The 21254-nt window shown below is 41.3% G+C and overlaps 1 protein-coding gene across 15 annotated transcripts in view; it reads left to right on the plus strand.

The window, feature by feature from the left end:
• The window catches only part of UNC80 (unc-80 homolog, NALCN channel complex subunit), a 120889-nt gene that overhangs the window by 22000 nt on the left and 77635 nt on the right, over window positions 1-21254 (plus strand). For 8 of the 15 annotated variants that reach the window (XM_048952933.1, XM_048952938.1, XM_048952934.1 and 5 more), the window contains 13 exons: window positions 1824-1958; window positions 2678-2900; window positions 3709-3849; window positions 6765-7033; window positions 7660-8010; window positions 8768-8914; window positions 10853-11000; window positions 12338-12486; window positions 13289-13455; window positions 14147-14248; window positions 15354-15568; window positions 16062-16168; window positions 17464-17623. In XM_048952933.1, coding sequence (XP_048808890.1) covers window positions 1824-1958; window positions 2678-2900; window positions 3709-3849; window positions 6765-7033; window positions 7660-8010; window positions 8768-8914; window positions 10853-11000; window positions 12338-12486; window positions 13289-13455; window positions 14147-14248; window positions 15354-15568; window positions 16062-16168; window positions 17464-17623 — 2314 coding nt within the window. The remainder of the gene's footprint in view (window positions 1-1823; window positions 1959-2677; window positions 2901-3708; window positions 3850-6764; window positions 7034-7659; window positions 8011-8767; window positions 8915-10852; window positions 11001-12337; window positions 12487-13288; window positions 13456-14146; window positions 14249-15353; window positions 15569-16061; window positions 16169-17463; window positions 17624-21254) is intronic. The other 7 variants (XM_048952939.1, XM_048952943.1, XM_048952940.1 and 4 more) reach the window with 5 other exon arrangements.

The raw sequence follows: 21254 nt of genomic DNA on the forward strand, positions 1-21254 counted from the left end.
GTGCACTTTGCTTTTCTAGTGTTTCTCACTTGACACCCATCCTAACCACAGCTAGCACTGTGTCTTTTTGCATTTGTATGGCTTGTATCACGGTAGGTCCTTATCCTTACTCTGTAATTTTGATGAACATAGGCCACCTAATAGAACACTGATTTAGTAATTAATCTACAAAAGGTTGTGAGACTGAATTAAATTGGCTCAATGTGTGTTTTCCAGACAGATGAAGCTAGAGAGCCGTAAAAGCTAAGAACCAAGCCATATGAAGTAATTGCTGGCTTCACTGTTGAGAGGCTTCTGGGGTTGAATTTGCTGTCTGATGGTTTTTGCATATGAATCCCCAATCTCTAGTATATTTCAAAATGGTTTAAAAGCATACCTTGACTGAATGTGACTGTAAACAATTGTGAAGCAGAATTCTTACTGTTGTGTGTCCTCTCCATTTAAATAGGAAGGGTTTAAGGGTAGTCTTTGATTAGCATGAGAAGTCTGATCTCCAGTATCCCTGTACTGCAAACTCTGGCTGGTCGTTAAGCTTTCAGCTGCAGAGTGTCTCTGGCTTTTGCAGAAACTTCATACGCATAAAACTGCTCACTTATCTGCAGAGCTGGGATCTGACTAGCCAGGAGTTGTATCTTCTATACTGTTGGAGTCTCCTTATCTGCTGATGGTCTTTGGCTGTCAGGATTGGAAGGGAAAAGGTATTTTAACACAACCTAGTTCAGCACAACCTTCTTAATGAGGAAGCAAGGCAGAAGACCATATCCATTGGAAACAGTGTGATATTTAGGCAGAAGAAAATTATCCGGAGGGGATTTGGTCAGGTCAGCTGCACAAACATCTCATGAAAAATGGCAGCATATCTTTAATGAGAACAGATGGTCAGGAGCTGAGTGTATGCCACCTTTTGTACCAAAGCCTTTCCTTGCGGTAGGCAGCTGGAATGTTCTGCTCGGTGCAGAAGGGGAGCAGAGCGCCCTCTACTGAACTATTGGTAAATTAGTCTCAAAGTTTTCTTTGTCTTGGGACATTTGATGCAAGAAGTTATAGGGGCTTTCACAAATACGAGAAGCATGATGTGGAAGGATCTTGGAGGCCTTGTTATTACAAGTGCAGGATTCTTACTGGTGTTGACATCTTAGGTTTCTTTAGTTGATAGATAAAATTAAAGATGAGTGTTGCTCCAATCCCATCTTCTTTCCCTCTGCCAGAACATCCCACCGTGGCATCAAAAAAAAGGCTTGCAACTTTCATAAAGAGACTGACTTGTACTTATGAAATTGTATAATTAAAATATTTTTACAAATAAAATCTCTTGAGGTGACCATGCTGCTTATTGCAGCTTAATTCCAAAATACTTTATTACAGGCATACATTGGTAAGGGCAGATTCTCTTGGGTGTTAAAACATTGCACAAAGAGTGGTCTCTGTGATTGCATATAAATGTAAACCGAGGCCATGGGAAGATCATCTGGCACTCAGGGTCATGCCTTGAATCAGAATCAAGTTTAGTTGACCATGGGTCTTCTGTGCCACTACACCATGCTGACAGCAATGCCTGAGTGTGTCTTTGGCAGCACAGTGCCTCACTCATCTCTTCTTCCCCCCCGATGACAAATATGTTACTCAAGATCAATAATTGTAGGAGTCTCTACACAGTTTTGTTTGTTTTTCTTCAAATGTGCAAATAATGCTTTCTGTGATGAAGAGACAGTCTTTTCCCTCTACAGTGCTCCTCCAATTAAAGCTTTTGGAAGCACTTACTTTATTAAGCTGCTTATCCTCTATTTCTGCTTGTGCTTATTGTCTTCTTCTGGGATCTGCAGGATCTTACAATGAAATGTAACGAGGAAGAAAAATCGCTAAGCACAGAAGCGTTTTCCAAGGTTTCACTGACCAATTTGCGTAGGCCAGCAGTTCCAGATCTCTCCACAGATCTGGGGATGAACATCTTCAAAAAGGTGAGTGGAAGAAAATTTTCCTTAATTTACCTATGATTCAGCATCTGCATGACCTGGTGAGTAGCAGCTGAAGGTTTGCTTGGACTGTGCACTCATGCTGTATCAAAGGTTGTCATCTTTTTTATCGGGACTAATGTTATGTGTTATTGTTTAGGTATGGTGCAAAATTAGAATCACATCACAAAATCTCAGGCTGGATGTGGCTCTTGGCAGCCTGGTCTGGTGGTTGGTGACCCTGCACATAGCAGGGAGGTTGAAACTAGGCGATCATTGTGAGCCTTTTCAACCCAGGCCATTCTGTGATTCTGTAAAATCATTATTCTGATATCTGTTCTGCTAAAACTGTATGTGGGGAGGATAACCACATAAGTACTGGTGCTCAAGTTTTCTGACTTTTTTAATGTAATGAAGCTCTGAGTTTGCACCCATCCAAGATGCTTAGCAGAGTTTTGTGGATTCTGCAAATTTACTTCTCATATCTGAGCACGTTGGACAGTTATTCAAAGGCATCCATCCCAGCCTGGGGTAAAACTGAGTTCCTTAAAATGTTCGTATGGTCCTTGAGTGCAGATAATTTCTTTCAGGATGACCAAGACAAGACGCTCAGCACATGAGGTTGCAGTTGGTCCACATACCTGATTTAATTTTTCCCCTCTACTAGTAGTTAAATGCCTCAATGCCTTTACCTGCACTCATCTTTGCTCTTCTTCCTCTTGCAGTTTAAAAGCCGCAAAGAGGACAGAGAGCGTGAACGCAAAGGGTCGATTCCTTTCCACCATACTGGGAAGAAGCGTCAGCGGAGAATGGGGATGCCCTTTCTTCTCCATGAGGACCATTTGGATGTTTCACCCACTCGGAGCACTTTTTCATTTGGCAGTTTTTCTGGCATTGGAGAGGACAGACGTGGCATTGAGAGAGGAGGATGGCAAACCGCCATATTGGGTGAGGCATTGTTATCTCTGCCCCACGTTCTGTAGCATTCCTGTCCTGAACATTTAGAGAACAGCAGAGGCTTTTTGTTTCTTTGTCTGTCCTATTGCAATCTTACGTCCTTTGTTCTGTTTTCAGTACTAAACATCTGTTTGCAGAAGTGGCAGCCGTGCTGGCAGCAGACCTTGAATGACTTACACTTCACTTTTTCCCTGAAAACAGTCATATGCTGTCATAATAGCTACTGTAACAACCCATAGTCGTGGCTGTGCCACTCGAATACACGTGAGGCTGCATTATCAACTGCAGCTTAAATTAGATTCAAGGAATGTTTACATCCTTTTCTTCTGCGGAGAAATATCTGGAGAAGCAGCAGTGTGGTCATTAGAAGCATAGAAAAGAATATTAACGGTTTTCCTCAAGTCAGTGTTGGATGTTAAATAGAGAATTGCTTCAGATAAGCTTACCCTGTCTTGGTATTACAAAGATGTGGTGTTCGAATATTGGTTCCTTCAAGCTTCCAAGTTCACTGAACAAACTCCAGCCATGGTTTCTTTTTCACAAACTTTCACTGTCATTTATTTTCATCTTCATATCCTTTCCTGAAGATGGTAGTCAACATGATTTAGCCAATCTTTACATCAGTGAACTCCCACAAGGTATCCCATTTTAATTTGTTTTCCTGCACTTTACAGCGTCATGGAAGGTCATGGCTTCTGTCTTCAACCTTTCCATTTCTGTCTTCAGCTACTGTCTCTTAGAACCTCCAGGAACCTCTCAGATGAGTAAACCTAGTATCAAATTCTTGTCTTCACCCTAGGAAAGTTCACCAGACGGGGGAGCTCTGACACAGCAACGGAGATGGAAAGCCTGAGCGCTCGGCACTCGCACTCTCACCACACTCTTGTCTCTGATCTGCCAGACCACTCAAACAGCCATGGAGAGAACACAGTCAAAGAAGGTAAATTTAGCACATGAAGAAAGAAAAATTTCACTGAAATATAAACTCCAGTAAGCTGAGGAAGTGTTACTGTTTCCATGTATATCTATATGACTAATTGTTTTGTTCTGGTTTTTGCTCTCTGTATAAATATTTTCCAAGTCTTTTGTGTTTATCTTGTGCACTTTACAATATATATGTGTGTGTGTGTGTGTGTATATATATATACACCCGCACGTATATATACATACATATATATATATATATATATAGTCAGCCGTTAGCATGGAGAAGATAGAGGTTGTGTTCTGGTGTGGTGGTGTTTGGTTTTTTGGTTTTGTCTTAAGAGTACACTGTGCACAAATTTGGGTAGAAACTGAGTATTGCTTCGCTGGTTTCATGGGAACTTTGTGATATTTAGTGCCTCATCTCAGTCCTCAATTGTGCTGAAAAATATACTTTTTTCTTAGTTTCTCCTAATTCAAAACAGAAGCCAAGCTTTGAAATTTGCTCAGTCACCCTGGGCCCATCTGTCTTGGAGCCCTCTGCAGGAATAGCAGTGCCAAGTATGGCCACTATGAGAGAACCCCTGGTGAGATGAAGTCTGCTCCGTAAAGAAGAGTCTTTCTGTTGGCAGGACAACTCCACCTTTGTTAAACAACATTAGCTGTGCAGAGGAAAGTTCTTTTCTGTCAGCAGAGCTATCTGTGCCAGAAGGCTTTGCTGGCACTACTCCTGCTGCCTGAGCACAGCGAATCTTTCTCCGTCCTTTGTAGTGCCACTAGCAAAACCTGGCCATGCAGATCAGGCCTCAGCTGTGGACCTTACCCCTTCACGAAGGAAGAGGATATCACACACCCCATGGAGCAGGGCACAGTCTGTCTGCATAAGCTGTCAGGCAGCATACCAAGAAGGATACTCACATTTTTATGTTCTGTAGCCCTGGGAGCTCTCAAAGATCCATGCTGTTTTAGTACAGCAATTCTGAAAAGTCTGAAAGAGGATGGATTTGCATCAGCTCTAATTTAGTATGGACACATCTCTTTTATCCCTGCTCTGTGAGTCTGGGCAGAGTTCTGCTCCTGGATCAGTTTTGTGCAGTCTGTGTTCATGATTTGTATTTGTTCTGCGGGAGAGCAATCCCACACACCACACCAGCTTTCTAGCCAAATATTTTCTAAAAAGTTGCCATATATAATGCTGTTATACTGTCTGTATCTAGGGTACAATTGTGCTGCAGCTGTTTAACAGGACAAATTGCACTATTTTCAGTGGAAGTTTCCAACTTTGAACAAGAGATTGTGTAGTTGAATAATAAGTACACGTATTAACTGTTATTTCTTTTGTGGCCAACTATATCCAAGCATTCTGGTCATTCCTAATTTCCCATCTGTTGTCTAATTTCCCTGGCCAGGAGAAATTTGCTAATAAATAATTCTTTTGGCTGACACACTCAAAATCAGAGGTGAAGAATTAGTTGTGTCCTGTGTAGATGCTGAAGAGGAGTCATGGGCACACTTGCTGCAGGCATGCATGGGTATAAATGAAGAGTCCTTAGTTCTCCTTGTCTGCCTCTGAGTCCCATCCAGCAGTCAGCTCTGTCAGTGATAATGAGATAAAGATTCAGCACAGAAAAAAGATATTTTGTGTAGATTTTGGATATTTTTTTTTTTTTTGTTAAACGAAGCAAAACCTCAGTGAAACAGAAAATAATTACCCTTGGGTAGTCATCAAACTTGGTAACTCAGGAATGAAGTTTCCTAATTTCATACATTCCTTGTTGCCTTCAACATGCAGATGTCTGTGATTGCTACTGAAAAATCACACTTGGCGTCAAGTAATCCTGTTACATTAGGTACAGCACTTACTTCCTATACTGATCATTAACCACTTTGTAGCCTGGATTGAAGCACTGCCATTGGCCTTAGAATGATTCTCTTAATAGAAACTGCTCGTTTGGTGCTGGCAGGGCTGCACAGACATGTAGTCACCACTCTGACAAGTTGTTATTTTCAAAATGTACCCAGTCCATCGCTGAGTCAATTCTTGAAGATTACTAGATTTGTTACTTTATTAATTAGAACGCTTTAAGTAGCCTTAAGCAGAAGTTTGTTGTTATTCCTTTGTGCTGTTACCATAATCTCCTGAAGAAGATGGTCCGATCAACCATGTGGGACACTGTTGAGTGTAGGGGCCTGTTTACAAAGCAGTAAGCATAGGAAATTACTCATAGTGTGTGCTAGAGTTCAGCATGAGTATTTAATGAAAATTGCCAAAATGCCATCAATACCGAGTTAGCCAGTTTAAAATTAGACTTAGCTATGTCATGATGTCCTTTTTCTGGGTACTGTGAACTTAAATGCCATATTACCTTTCTCATCAGTCAGTTTTACGTGCTGGTGATGTTCTATTTCAGGTAGTGCTAGGTTTTTTTTTTGCTTTTTCAACAGCTGTGATGAAATCTTTCAAGCCAGTCTGACTAAGCAAGCTATTTTAAATTGCTGTTGCTAACCTGCCTTCCCTCCATTCAGCTGCTGAGTGCTTATTCTTTCCCTTGCTGTGGTGTTCCTGCTTCTGAGACCAGGCACTGGATCAGTACCGGGAGCAAAGCTAACCAAAATTTAATCCTCAGTTTGGATTAAGTTTAATTTGTCTGGACTCCCCAGTTAATGATCGGTAGACTCAGATCTACTTACGCTGCCATGGAACGATACTGCTAGAGCAACCTTGGGTTCTAATTGGCGGTAGCATAAAGAAGGAATTAACTTATGCTTTCACCCTTGCACCCGTTATAGGAACTGGGGACCTGTCTTGTTCTTTCAGTATTGTGAGTTGCATTAAGAGCTGCACCTTTCTTGTAAACAAGCACAGCCTCGGTTTGCCATTTTCTAACTCTGGAGATGGGAATTCACAGGTAGCCATTTTCCTCCCTGCAGTTCGGTCCCAGATCTCTACCATCACTGTGGCTACCTTCAACACTACTCTGGCTTCGTTCAACGTGGGCTATGCCGATTTCTTCAGTGAGCACATGAGGAAGCTTTGCAATCAGGTGCCCATCCCTGAGATGCCCCATGAACCTCTCGCGTGTGCCAACCTCCCACGGAGCCTGACAGACTCATGCATCAATTACAGTTGCTTGGAGGATACGGATCACATTGATGGAACCAACAACTTTGTCCACAAGAACGGCATGCTGGATCTCTCGGTAATTGGCAAGGAATGAGGAAAGCCAGGTCCCTCTTCTGTCAATATAGTGGTACCATTGAGATCAGGGTTGTGATGGGCTTTTCCTCCACCTCTTTATATGACTTCTCTCAGCAGTACATAAAGGTCAGTCAGATACATTTGTGCATATCGTAAGTCTCCTTTGAGATACTGCAACTCCTATTACTCCTTGCAAGGAGTGCATGTGCATGTGTAATGCACACATCAAATCTGAAGTGATATTATTTAATTGCTGTGTTCCCGGAGCATGCACTCAATTCCCTGTAATACAGCATAAAACTGAACAGCACCTTGACAGCACCTTAAAACTCACCCTTACTTTGTTCCTCTTACTGACTTGACAGCACCTGGTGCACTGAGGCAATGTTCTCAGGCTCACAGATGTCATCTCATGGTTTCCTTTTCTGCCTGACTGTGCCCAACTTATGGTTTCTTCTTTTACACCTAGTTTGTAGGCTTTTGGGATTGAGGGTTGTGTTATTCGTTCTAAGTTTGTACTGTGCCTGCTATAACGAGTCTTTGGTCTGTGACTAGAATTTCCAGGCATTGGATAGTACTGGGAGAGAAAATTATTCTAATTTTAAATATGATGTTTGATTCTACCAGGTAGTCCTGAAGGCTGTTTACTTGGTCCTGAACCATGACATCAGCTCCAGGATTTGTGATGTGGCACTGAACATTGTGGAGTGCTTGCTTCAGCTTGGAGTGGTGCCGAGTGTAGAGAAAGTCCGGAGGAAGAGTGAGAACAAAGAAAATGAAGCCCCTGAGAAGAGACCAAATGAAGGATCCTTCCAACTCAAAGCTTCCGGAGGTTCAACTTGTGGATTTGGGCCTCCTCCAGTCAGTGGAGCTGGAGATGGAGGAGAAGAAGGTGGTGGTGGAAGTGGTGGAGGAGGAAGCGATGGAGGTGGTGGAGGAGGAGGACCGTATGAGAAGAATGACAAAACCCAAGAAAAGGTTTGTTTTGCTTCCCATTGTGCCACTCCGTAATGAACTGTAGTATCTGTTAAGACAAAGCATGAATATGTATGTAATTCCCCTTCTGTTTGCCTTCCTTTTTCTTTGCACAAATTAATTTGTTTTGTTCTGGTGCTCGCTGAAGTTGTGCTGAAGAAACACGATTGGTAATTCAAGCACTGCAACTTTTCCAAAAGCAGTTTGTGAGTCTTACTGGGGCATTTTTAATATCCTATCAAAATGCAAAGCGATCATTATTTCTTTGAAGGTTTATCACATGCAGCTTATAAGGAAAACCAAAATTCAGTGTTTGAACACAGCTTGTTTTCTTTGATAACCAGAAATCATAAATTTTTCAGTATTGCTGTGAGAATTGACTGAGAAAGGCTGTTGCTTACCTCCGAAGTCACAACTCATGGTACTATAATAATAATACTACAAAGATATTTAAAGTATATGGTTGCTTTTCTGTCCGAGCGAGCCAGCTCTCTGTTTTCAGTTTTTTGAAGTAAATGCTGAATGATACTCCAGAATCCTGTTAGTGGGCTTTGCATTTACAACATTTGAAGGGGAGTTTGAAGAGAGGAGGCTGGTGCTCTGACTTGAGAAGTAATTGCAATACACCTTTTAAGAGTTATAACTTTGTAACAGAGTGTCTGAGGGGAGAAATGGGCTACAGTTAGTTGAAAAGTAAAACGCTAACAAAAAGCCAGTGGTTTTGCTATGGTTTCACACCGGCTTTCTCTCTGTGACTCAGGATGAAGGTCCGTCTATCAGCACCCATAGGCTGGCACTCACAATGCTTATCAAAATTGTGAAGTCCTTGGGCTGTGCCTATGGTTGTGGGGAAGGACACCGAGGGCTCTCTGGAGATCGCCTGAGACACCAGGTATTCCGGGAGAATGTAAGAAAACTAAAGCTCATTAAAATGTTCCCCTTGTACTTTTGACATCGGCTGCTGAGATTTGTCTGCCCCCTCTGTAGCTTTTTTTGTATTGAGTACAAATGTGTTTCTCTTTGTCTGAGCACACAGGCTGTGTTGCAGCCCAGCTGTAGCAGATTTTCAACTTTCGTGTTACCTTCCATACCCTGGGACTTGCTGTAAGAATACCTCTGAGGCCCAGGGTATGTTTCAGCACCCAATGCAAAGGTTGTGTGATAAGTTACAAATACACTGGAGCAAAGCCCTGTGTGTGCTGCTGTAAGTCACTTCTTTACACTGATGAGACTCCAATAGAGCATGTTGTTTACAAGAGGTGAAGCTATTTTGGGTTGCATATCTAAATCCTGAAATCTAAGTAGCTATGTCCACCTTTCCTAATGATAATCATGACTGGTCACTGCTGGGCTGCTTCATCAGCTCCTGATAGTTGAAGTGCACCATGCTTGCAGGCATGTTCTTGTACCACAAGAAAGTAGAAGATTCATGCCCTTTTGAAGGACGAGGCAGCTGGTTACCATTGATTCCTTTTACTTCAGAGTATGCTCAAGCTGAAGCACTGGGAAGTGCCCAGGATGTAACCCAGACATTTGATTTCAACCAGAATTTGACTCTGGGATCAGTCCAGTGCCCTGTCAAATGGGAGCCTTCCAAAGGTTCTCTCCCTTGAAGCACGGAAGAGGAAGCACGGACTTGCTCTTTGCCTTCTGTGCTTGCAGCAGATAGCATTTCTGATGACTGTAATGAGAATTTACTCAACCCCCATCCACAGTGGGCATGGGAGCCAGGTGCTTCTGCGTGGCTTTGGTTAGCTCAGCCATGCCAAGAGAGCTATAACTTGATGCTAGAATCTGAGCTAGATGGTTTGAAGGTGGATTAACTGCCTCTGTATCAGTCACCATTATTCTGTTAGTTAGCTGGACCCCTGGGTACTGAGGAGACAGCAGCATTAATGTTAGTTGCAGGCACAGTAGGACTATGGGGTAAGAGAATCCCAGTGGTAACGGTAGGATGATTCTGTACAGAGCACTGGTTGAAAATATACTATATTCAGCAAAAATGACAGTTAGGCTTTGACACTGCATTGGAGCTGAGCCAGTAAAATATTTAATCCAGGGCATGACATTACACATAAATGAATAGGTCTCTTGGAGCCCAAATTCCTATCAGGCTCATTAAACTAAGTCTTTGTGGGAAGAGGTATCTACATGTCCAAGTCTGCAGCTCTCTGTGCGTTTGTCTAGTCAGATTGCTTTGCATGCACCATTTGTGTTGGCTGCATGCACAATTCACGTTTGAGTTACTGGAAAGCTAAGCACCCTTTTGTAGGTAGCAGAAGAGTTGATGCTCCCTGTAAAAGCTGATGTTTCAGACTCGCTGATACCAGCCTGCTTGGAGTCCCGGTGGGATGGGTACTCTTCTGATAGGAAATTGAATGCTATTAACTTTTAAATGAGAAGCTAATGATACGTATTGATCACTGGTGCAGGTGGGCTGGCTTGGATCTGAGCCATCAGGTCAAAATCAGATGCTTGAATCTAAGAAATTTTTTCAAGGCAATAAACCTTGAAGGAGGTGGTATATTCCTATTTCGTTCATGCTTAATGAGATTTTACCTTTGAGGGAAGAGATGGGAGTAAGGCCTTCAAATGTGACTGAGAATGACTTCAGCACCACCTCCAAACAGTGGCACCCATGAAGTGCTGAATTTCTTGTTTGCTTCAGGGGTGAACCTGTGTTCTGTTATAGAATCTGAACACTCTGGCTCCTGCAGAAGATTACTTTAGATAGAAAGGCAGAGCATTGACTAAGAGCAAAAGAGGACCTCAAAATACCCAGCTGCTATCAACAAAACTCAAACACGTAATTTGATGTGATTTGATCTGACGGATGTCGTTTCAGGCTCAGAACTGCCTCACAAAGCTGTACAAACTGGATAGGATGCAGTTCCGCCAGACCATGAGGGATTATGTGAACAGAGATTCTCTTAATAATGTGGTGGATTTCCTTCACGCTTTACTGGGATTCTGCATGGAGCCAGTCACAGACAGTAAGTATGGCTGGCATCAGAAGTTCTTTATTGAACGTTCCTAAACTTAACCATCAGAAAGAAACCATGCCTTTTTTTTGCCTTAAAGTAAATGATTTTTTTTAAAAAGTGAATTTTTATCCTTAAAACATACAGATTATACTCTTAGCAAGCACAGGTCAGCAGAGTTCAAACTCATCCAATTTTACCACATAGTGATCACATGTAGTGATCATGTAGCACCCAGAGCACCTGAAATTGAAAGCTTCTCCTTTGATTCATCCTACCTGTTGTTCATGGCTTTCAAAGAAAATGTTTTCATTCAATTATGCCTCAGGCTGGAGGTTTTCTGCTTCATGGCATGAGCTGAAATGGCCTGTTTAATCCAGGGTTTCTTCTGAATGGAGATATAATTGAGCATTAAAACCCTCTGTAGTGCCTCAGGTGAGGCAGGAAATAGCAGGAACAGACTGAATAAACAAGAATTTAAACACAGAGTTGTACATACCTACAATATAAGTGTGTGTTTATGTATATTTTTCTTCTTTTTTAGGAAAATTATTCCAGATTCTAATAGAATGACTGGACATTTTCTGCTTGGTCACTGCACGTGACAGCAATTAACAGCCATTGTTTACAGAATAGAAATAGCTGTTCCCCAGTATTTAGGCAGTCTCTCTGCTCTATTAGATTCTCTCTGATCTCAGGCATTTCAGAGACTGCATAAAAAGAAGAGTAGCAGACTTATATGAAAAAGATGCTCACAGGAAGTTTCCTCAGCATTCACCAATTATTACCAGGCTTTGAAGAATGGTAGCTCATGCAGCTTTTGAAAAAATCTTTCCTCTCACCTAATAAAGCTGGGATATTTCTTGTCTTATAAATGTGTAATGCTTTTTTGAGTCTTTGACAGCTTGGTCGTCTTTTGCACCTTGCAAGAGCAGCCTTTTTCTAGTTCAGAAGACTGTCTTCTCGTGGGCATTGTCACTTTCCAGTTTAATCAGACATCTCCTATTCTTTAAAATAATAAATAAAAAACCAGAAGTATCATTCAAATTTTATGTCTTATTTTATACATTTCTAAGTGGGGAATGTGGATGAACAGAAGCCAGGCTCACCCTGATCTGTTTGATCTTTCTTCGTACTACAACTATTTCTGGAAAAATTACATCCTTTTCATTGGTTTCCTCCTCCTCTGCCAAATTTTTTTGTGAAGTGGGATTGCCAGAACTGAGCATAAGATTTTAGGTGAGGACTAGCCTTTGTCCTACGTATCTGAACACCGTAACATACACGTTAAAGCCATCTTTTTAAAAGCATTCTAAACAAGGCGGTTTGTTTGTACCTCAATTTCACAGACAAAGCTGGATTTGGGAATAACTTCACCACAGTGGACAACAAGTCTACAGCACAGAGTGTAGAAGGTATTATTGTGAGTGCCATGTTCAAGTCACTGATCACTCGCTGTGCTTCCACTACACATGAGCTGCACAGTCCAGAAAACCTTGTAAGTACTTGATTTCATATTTTGCAAAGGTGCTTTTTCACTTGAGTGTGACCAGTGAGGCTTAACAGAATGGATGAATTCAGTTTAGTCAAATACCAAGAACATAGCACTTTTTTTCTGGTTGAAAGCTGGCTATGCACTTCCTAGCTGGGAATTTTCAGAATAATGCAAGATCAGAACAAGTTCACAAATTGAAAACCAGGTCTTATAAGCCTTACCCTCCATCCTCTTACCCTCAGAGGTACAGGAGACTTGTCACGTCACAGCTATGTATGAATGTTCAAAACTAAAAAGAGCCATAAGTGTAGGAGTAGGTTGGAGAATGAGTCATTCCTCTCTCTTGCCATGATGTAGAGCTCTAAAATAATTAGGAAAAATCCCCAGACACCCACTGGTTTTGAAATAAAGCTTGCCAGGTTTTTATGCTTTCCTCTCCAGCCCATCGTTTTGGCTTTTCATGCCTTTTTAGATTATGGGCTAGATAAATGGGATAAAACAGGCTTTAAGTCATCTTTGCAGCTTCCTCATCTAGCCTCTGATACCTCTACATTCACTTTAGGCCACTGCAGAGCATCCTTTATAACAATAATGATCCTTGCTTTGCTTCTTCCAAGTGCTCCAAGTGGCAGCTCTTCCAGCTTTTGATCTCAGCTGGAAAACACAAACCTTGTACATTAAGAGTAGATCAGACAACAAGCAGAGGAAGTAATGGCCTCCTGAAGGACCTTAGAAACTGTTGATTATCACTGCTTCTTCACAACCTGCAGACTGATCTTTCTTTTCATGATGTCTTGCTACCCAGGGCTTGTACTGTGATATTCGTCAGCTTGTTCAGTTTATCAAGGAGGCTCATGGGAACGTCTTTCGGAGAGTGGCACTCAGTGCCCTTCTAGACAGTGCTGAAAAGTTAATACCAGGAAAAAAAACAGAGGAAACAGAGCAAGAGCTGAAATCCTCTGGCAGCAAAAGGTTGGTGTCTGGGATGAAAAAGGTGAATGACTGATGTGAAAATGGCTGTATGACTATATGAACTGAACGCAAATGTAGAAAGCCAAAGGGCTTGTGCGTTACACAGTCTGTATTAGTTTCTGGAGTACAGAATTGCACTGTTGTGGCAGCCTCCTTTAAAATTTAATGAACAGAAACAATCATAGGTTTGTAGCAAAAGATGTTAACCCTTTCCTACTAGAGTCTAAAGAAAACTGAACAGTGGAAACACTGGAAGAGAAAAGGATAAAAAAGAAGTGAAAGAGCACAGCGCAAGTCCCACAGTGCTGTATGGGTGTAGTTCTAAATGCACATCACTTCTTGTGGGAGATCAGTGTTGTTTGTCTGACAGATAATCCACAGTATGCAAAACAAGTCCCAGAACAAGTATAATCCTGACACGTGTCTTTATCAAAAAGAAACATGCTTTGAGGTTTGCTGGGGTGAAGAGTTAAGAAAGTTGAAAAGCTGCTAAAAACCTTGGCTATTCTCAGAGCTATTGCTTTTTCCAAAAGTGACATAGAGAGAGAGGCAATAAGTTAGTAAATGGAGAGTGCATCTCAAAAGCTGTTTGGCTGTTCAGCAGCACTGATTTCCTTGTCATGTGGCGATGTGATGAGCACGAGATGAGCCATCCATTCACGGTATCTGATGCTTTACGTTGTCTGTTTAGATCTGAGATGGGAAGTGTCATCATTGACAAAGGTCAGGCATCAGCTGCACCCGATGAATGTCGCAGTTACATCTCAAGCCGCCCAATGCAAACTCCAGAACAGTAAGTGAATATTATTTCATTATGTTACTGCTGGCAGCTTCTGTCTGGGGTTAGTAAAATTGGGAGGACTTCAAAGATGCACCTGGATGGCGCAACAAATGTGTTGCAGGTCTGAGGAGCTGCTGGTTGCATCAAGGTAATGCCTATTTTCAGTGCTGCCAACTGAAATCAGCTTGATTTTCATGGGCGAACACCAGAGATTGTTTAAAGACACCATAGTAACTCACTGATATCACTTACTATCATAGCCTTAAAAATGGCGGTAAGTCTTCAGGACTGTCATCACAGCTATTCTTGATGCTTTCTTTGCACTTCTTTGGGATGGCTCTATTTATTTTTTTTTAATCCTAAGTTGTTGCTAAAAGTCATTACTCCTTTACTACCCCCCAAGAACTCATCTTGGCCCTGCAGTCTCCTGAAATGTTGCATTTCCTTTAACAGTAGAGCCATGTTACCAGTTCTCTTAAGGAGTGAACCAGCCTGCTGTTAGGCATTACATACTTGAAGCTTCTGTTGTCCAGAGAACTCTGAAATGTAATACTGAAGTGTACGTTTAATCAATATTGTTAAGAATTTTAGGAAGTTTGGTGAATGGCTACTGGTGTCCTGAGTTACTTTGGACCAGTCATTGAACTTCTCTGTGCCCTGAATACCCATCTGCCATGCTGAAGTGCTTTGAGATGCACAAGTGCCAGAGCTCTGTATTACATTTCTTCTGTGTTAACTAAGCCTGCAAAGTCTCTGCTTTGCCAAGATAGCAAGGATAACAGAATGCCTTTGATTGCTGTGCAGAATTGAAGCAAGCTGTTCTACTCTGGGCACTGCCACAGCTGTAAGAGATTGAAAGAGTCACGTGGGAGCAAAATACGTTGCTCCCATTCCACATTGCAGTAAGTTAACAAGAATTGAGACTCCAGCAGGTTCACAAATAGCTATCATGATGTCCTAATTTGATTTTGTCCCACTGAGAAGAGTATGTTTGGAGTTCAGAATATAGCAACCCCAAAGAATAGGAAGTGAGGGGCTGCTGGAGGAGGCCTCATTGCCCTAAACATCCAGACTTCATTCAAGTTCATTTCTCTTTTTTCCTTTTTTTTTTTTCCAGTGATGAGCAAAACCAAGGTGCTGTTCTGGGACGCAAGGACTTCTGGCGAAAGATGTTCAAATCACAGAGTGCAGCAAGCGATACGAGTAGCCAGTCTGAGCAGGACACATCTGAATGTACCACTGCTCACTCTGGGACCACCACAGACAGACGCTCCCGTTCCCGTTCTCGGCGAATCTCCCTTCGAAAGAAACTCAAACTCCCCATAGGTAAATGTATGTCTATTCCTATTCTATATACATACTGCATGTGCAGAGAAACGCAGATAGATACATCTCTTGTAAAATATATTTTATCACAGTTTCTTATTGTCCAAGTATACTTGATAGTCTTCCTAGTGAAGCTGAGAAATGCTGCTTTCTCCATTTCATAGGTGGAAAACTAAGGTAAAGGGAAAAGTAAGCAATTTACCAAAGCTGATAATATCTGGGACAAAAAAGATCTCCTAAGTAGCAGGCTAACACCTTAATCTCTCAAGCATTCTTCCTCTCAGTAAAAGAGAAATATCCAAATAGCGTTTAGGTAGATAAAGCATGCATCACTTACAAGTCTCAAGACCTGGCCTTACATGGTGGTTAATGCACATAACATGACATGGTTGCTTTCTCCTTGCCTCCTGTTTTACCATACCCTGGCACAGTCATTTTAGAGAAATATTCTACCTGGAAGCATTTTCAGAACTGTTCTGAATAGCTTAATCTGCAACAGGGAACTGGCTGAAGCGTTCCTCCCTCTCTGGCCTGGCTGATGGAGTGGAAGATCTCCTAGATATCAGCTCTGTTGACCGTCTGTCGTTCATCAGGCAGAGTTCCAAGGTAAGTGCTTTGGACTCCATTTGAGAGAGCTTACAAGGACAGGATCTGACTTGTTTTACCTGTCCAAGGAAACGCTGTAATCAACATTGGCTTTGCAGCCCAACATGACTGATTAGTAACAGAAATGTAGAGATCACATGGCAATTTGGTACTTGACTTTTGCCAAGTAAGGCAGTCTAACTTCTAAATGTCAGTCCACTTCTTAAAGTAATTCATAGATATTTGTGCCAGGTACCAAGAGTCCTCAGAGTAAGGACCAGAAGAAAACTATTTGTCCTGGCAGCGGGTGTCACAGCACTTGCTGATCCCTGAAAGCACTGAAAGCAAGAGAGTCTTGGTTTTTTTTCCCTACTCTCTTTACTCTTTCCTGTTCTTCAGTCCTTGCATAGTTGAAAAACCTACTTAATAGCGAATGTATTTGATCTTCTACCAGCTGATTACTTGCTTCTCTCTGTGAAAAAGCTTGGTGGAGCTGCACTATTTGCAATTCTGTGTTGCACACATTTGCACATCTTGTCTGCCCCTAAATGTTGATGTGTTGTCTCCTCCAGCTCCATAAGAGCCTTCTTATAGAAAACATCAGCTTTTCCTCTTAGACTGTAGACTGGAGACAAGCTATACTTGGGCACTGGCGGTATCTTTCTATTGTAACGTATTGTCTAGTCTGTCCTGTGTTGCATAATACTGGAAGAACACTGAGGAGAATCTTTAATGAAGCACTGTCAATATATGGTGAAGAATGAAGAATATGTTGTTGAGAACAGTTTGTGCTGTTGTAAGGGTGTTTGGGAGATATAACTGAAACAGTAATAAAGTGCAGAATGCTTCTTGGTAAAGGAGGGGAAGGATGTGAGGTGTTAGGACCATGTCAGAGAGAATGCTGGAGCCTTATTCTCTGCATTGGGGACGTGATAGTGATGGCTGTGGTGTGTGAGTAGCTGCCTGTAGTTTCCTTTCTGGAACGTGAAGAAGACTAGGTAAAAGCTCTGTTGTGCTTGTCCTTGTTCATGGAGGAAGAACTGCAGATCCTGTAAATACCCATAAAGTAAATTAATTTTTAGCCACATTTCTTTATGCTTCCTTTGTGCCTTTAAAGCCTTTTGTGGAAGACCGGTCATTTAAGCAGGAAGATTAAAAGATTAAGTACTTGGGCCCATGTAAGTCTCTGCAGACCCACTTGGGTTGCTATGGTGATTCGCTGTGCCGCAGCACTTCCCTAGATGCTTTATGTCTAAGCAAGGACGATCAAGAGTAGTAGCATGGCACAACCTAACCTGCCCTTTGTCTTTGCACAGGTGAAGTTTACCAGTGCAGTGAAGCTGTCGGAAGGAGGGGGGCCAGGAGGTGGCCTGGACAACGGGCGAGATGAAGAGGAGAATTTCTTCAAGCGTCTTGGTAAATGGCGCACCTGCCGAAGACACCCATCCAAGCTTCATCACACAGAAGAAAAAGATGGTTAGAAATCAGGGTTCTCGTCTCCTTTTTTTCTTTCTTTTTATTTTCTTTTTAAATCTCCTTCTGTATTCCATCCCTTTCCCTTTTTTCTGCTTTCTCCATAGTTTTTGTATCCATTCTAGCCTTCTCCAACTTTTTAGTCTTTGTAACTGTTTTCTTTCCCTTCCTTTTTTCTTTTGTTTTGAGTTAGAAAATCCTCTAGCAAAGTCAATTTTTTTTTTTCCCAGACTCTCCAAATAAATTATGCAAATATAATATTTGGGCTTTTAATATCAAATTGAATTTGAACAACACACTTGAAAAATTAATGCTTGCTTCAAAGCACTGATTCAGTTTGAAATTAGGTTTGTAAATCTTTCATTGCCTAAGATAACAATGGGTATTCCATCCGTTTTTTTGTTATTTTTTTTTTCTCTCCAATTTGTGACCATTTGACGGTTTTAGCGAAGATCTGCGCTGATGAAATGGAAAACCCTGCACAAATCTTGTTAAAATTACCTCTTTTCTTCTGTGTTTGCATGTCTAATGTCTGCATACCATTCGTTAGGGATGCTGTCCCTTTTTCATAGTGCACAAAATAATGATGACACTACTTTTCCACAAAAGTATACTTAATTGCAATGCATTTTCAAAACCAGCAGTGTTTGAAAAGTGCCTTTATGAGTACTACAATGTCCTGATATATTCTGTTTTCAGATGTCATGCAGTCGTTCACCTGCTCGTGTCCTCAGCTCAGAGCTCATCTTTGTTGTTCAGGAAGACAACAATCTTGAAGTTTTACTACTGTATTTCAAAACAAATCAAAAACAAACAAACAAAAAACCACCACAAAACCCAACTCCCAAAAACACACAAAAAGGAGCACCTTTCCTGTTTCACCATGATTTCTGTACTGATTACAGTATGATCCATTATCTGACATTATGGTTTTCATTTTCTGACATGACTCTCTGGCACTGCGTTGTTTTCTCCCATCACCTGTCCCAGACATGCAGTGTAATGCATGTAAGCCATTGTTTAGACAAATGATAGTAGCAAAGGGTGAGTAGATCTCACAAGTGTGCATTGATCATCATTCTGCCGTGGTAGAAACACAGTCAGTGCTCTCCCAGGTTCAAAATATTACTCCTCTAGGAGTTTGCCTCAGCCCAGCAGCTTGTTTGGTTTTAGCTGAAGGTGAAAATCCCCGCAGTAGAAGAAATTGCATCTGCTACTTTGCACTGAAGTAAATGTGAAATGCTTCAACTGTTTTTTGTCCTAGCTCTCTCTGGAATCTAATAACTGAGGGGCAGTAAGATTTTTAGACTGCTACAGCTGTTTCTACATTGTTGCACAACATGAAGCTCATGTTGTGATGTGCTTCATATTTTCTTGCAGGAAACGTTTCCTTTTTACCTTACTAATTGCAGATATTTTGCCACTGTTTGCTTTTGTCTAGGGTGCCCATAGTGTTGATTTAGGCTCACAGTTTTAGTTTTGGTCCTATGAGCAGCAATAGTCTTGCTCTGTATGTGTGGTACATCTTATGTCTGTATAAAACTCAGATGACCTGTTAGTTATGGGCTGTGTGAACTTTTTAACAGTTGTCCATACTTCAGTCTTCATTACATAACATCAGAATTGATCTAATTAATGACAAGAACTTGAGGCTTTGGATATACCTGCTAGAGGAGATACATGATGTGTTTGGTTTTGATATGTGAGTGCCTTAGAAATGCGATGTGAAAGGTGATGCCATGGGTTAAAAACAGAGACTGTTATATGTGAGTGTGAGAAACAGGCAAATTGTCTAATGATGTTGGTAAGGAGGGTTGTCTGATCAATAACTGAGGCAAAGGAAGGGCGTTTAAAGCTATACAGCAAGATGTGGCAGTTAAGGAAATTACTGTCACTGTGTCCACACGGATATCTGGTATACAAAGAAAGCCACACAAGCAAAAGTAAGTTTAGCTGTATGTGCTTGCATGTACATACATATATGTGCATATTGAAATTCATGAGGCCTTTTCAGGATGGGAGGACCTATGACAGTTGAACAGGTTCATACAGAGGGCTTTCAAATTTGCAGTGCTTCTGCATCTTCCATAAAAAGTGTACGAGGTTTGTGTGTATACTGAGAACAGAAGTCTGAGGTAGATGGCTGTGCTATTAAGTCCTTTAAGTTCTCACCCAGAGACATTATTTTGGAACATCATTCTACCTTTTCATTCCTGTCATTCATGATGCTGTACCATTACAATGCTCATGCTTTTCCTCTTGTGTTTTTGGGCTTTTTAACACAGTAGACAAAATGAAATAAAAAAAGAAATCTACATTACAGTTTATAAAAAAAAGTGTATAAAAATATATATATATACATATATATAGAAAATGAGGTAATTAAACATGGAATAATTTGTCATACCTTTTATGAACTGTAGTTGTGAAATCTCATCTAGACCACTGGAAATTTTTGTCTGCGTTGGATATGTATGTATGCATATGTGTGTGTGTGTGTTTATTTGTATGTGTGCATGTGTATACATATATACCCACAAATGTATGCACATTCATGCATTAAAACTGTGTTGTTTTAATGATCTTTTTACTTATACTAAGAACACAGCATATATACAGAAGTGAATTCTAATATGTTTAAATTGAGAGCCTTTGTGATCCTTCAGGCTCTTATTGAAGACGTTTTGATGACCATAGAGAGGCTGTGTGGGCTTTCATGCCACAGAACATATGGCAGCATATGCTAAGGCTCCAAGGGATGGGTGCCTGGGCATCCAGTGTCCCCACTACATTAGGTATCTGTTCACTGGACGAAGTTTCTGTGAGGCTGAATCACGCAAACACTTTGTAAGCCAGAGACAGACACCCTGCTGCTAGCAAGGCTATTCCAGGATTGATGTAGAGGACACCCATCAGCTGCCTCTGAAGGATTCTGTTGCAAAGCTTCAAAAAATTGAAGCCTGGGGCTGCAAAGGACCGCAAAGGGCTGTGTAGCAACAGAGTCTAGGCAGACTTGGGCAGACTTTTCTGTATCTGAAGTTCATGTTTCTGTTCTTTATCTCATATGGGCACTCCCTTAACAGCTCCCTACATGGAGAAAATTCTTTGTGTCTCAGATGAGTTAGTATTAAAATAGCCATAGCAGGAAGGCTCGGTCAGGGCACTGCAGGCTGTAAGGAAACAGGAGCAGTTGAAAGAAAAGAATATTTATGCCTACTCATTTACGTAAACGTTCTGCCTGTTCTTTCTACTTCGTTTGTGCTTGTTACATTTTGAAGTATTTCCCAACGTAGGAACGTTTTATTTGCTGTAGAAGTATGTGCACCTTCAGTGGGGAGAGAAAAGGTACTGCCATCTTAAAGAGATTTCTTGACATTCAGTGTACCGCTCTTTTCATAGGGAAGAAAAAATGAAGATCCACACTGCCATTTTTTTGTTGTGACTATTTGTAATGTGTAAGTGCTAAGAAATGTTGGGAACTGAGGTCTCAAAGAGATTTTGAGTTTACAGCCGCTCTTTTCTGGTGAAGAAGTCCCAAAGTGCTGCAGGGCCACTTTGCCAAGTCTTCCAAATCTACTTTTGAAGCTAATCTTCAATTTTCCATGCAGCGTTTTGTTCTTCAGTGCTTTATCCT

The sequence above is a fragment of the Lagopus muta genome, chromosome 8 (genome assembly GCF_023343835.1).
Source record: "Lagopus muta isolate bLagMut1 chromosome 8, bLagMut1 primary, whole genome shotgun sequence".
Classification (NCBI taxonomy): Eukaryota; Metazoa; Chordata; class Aves; order Galliformes; family Phasianidae; genus Lagopus; species Lagopus muta.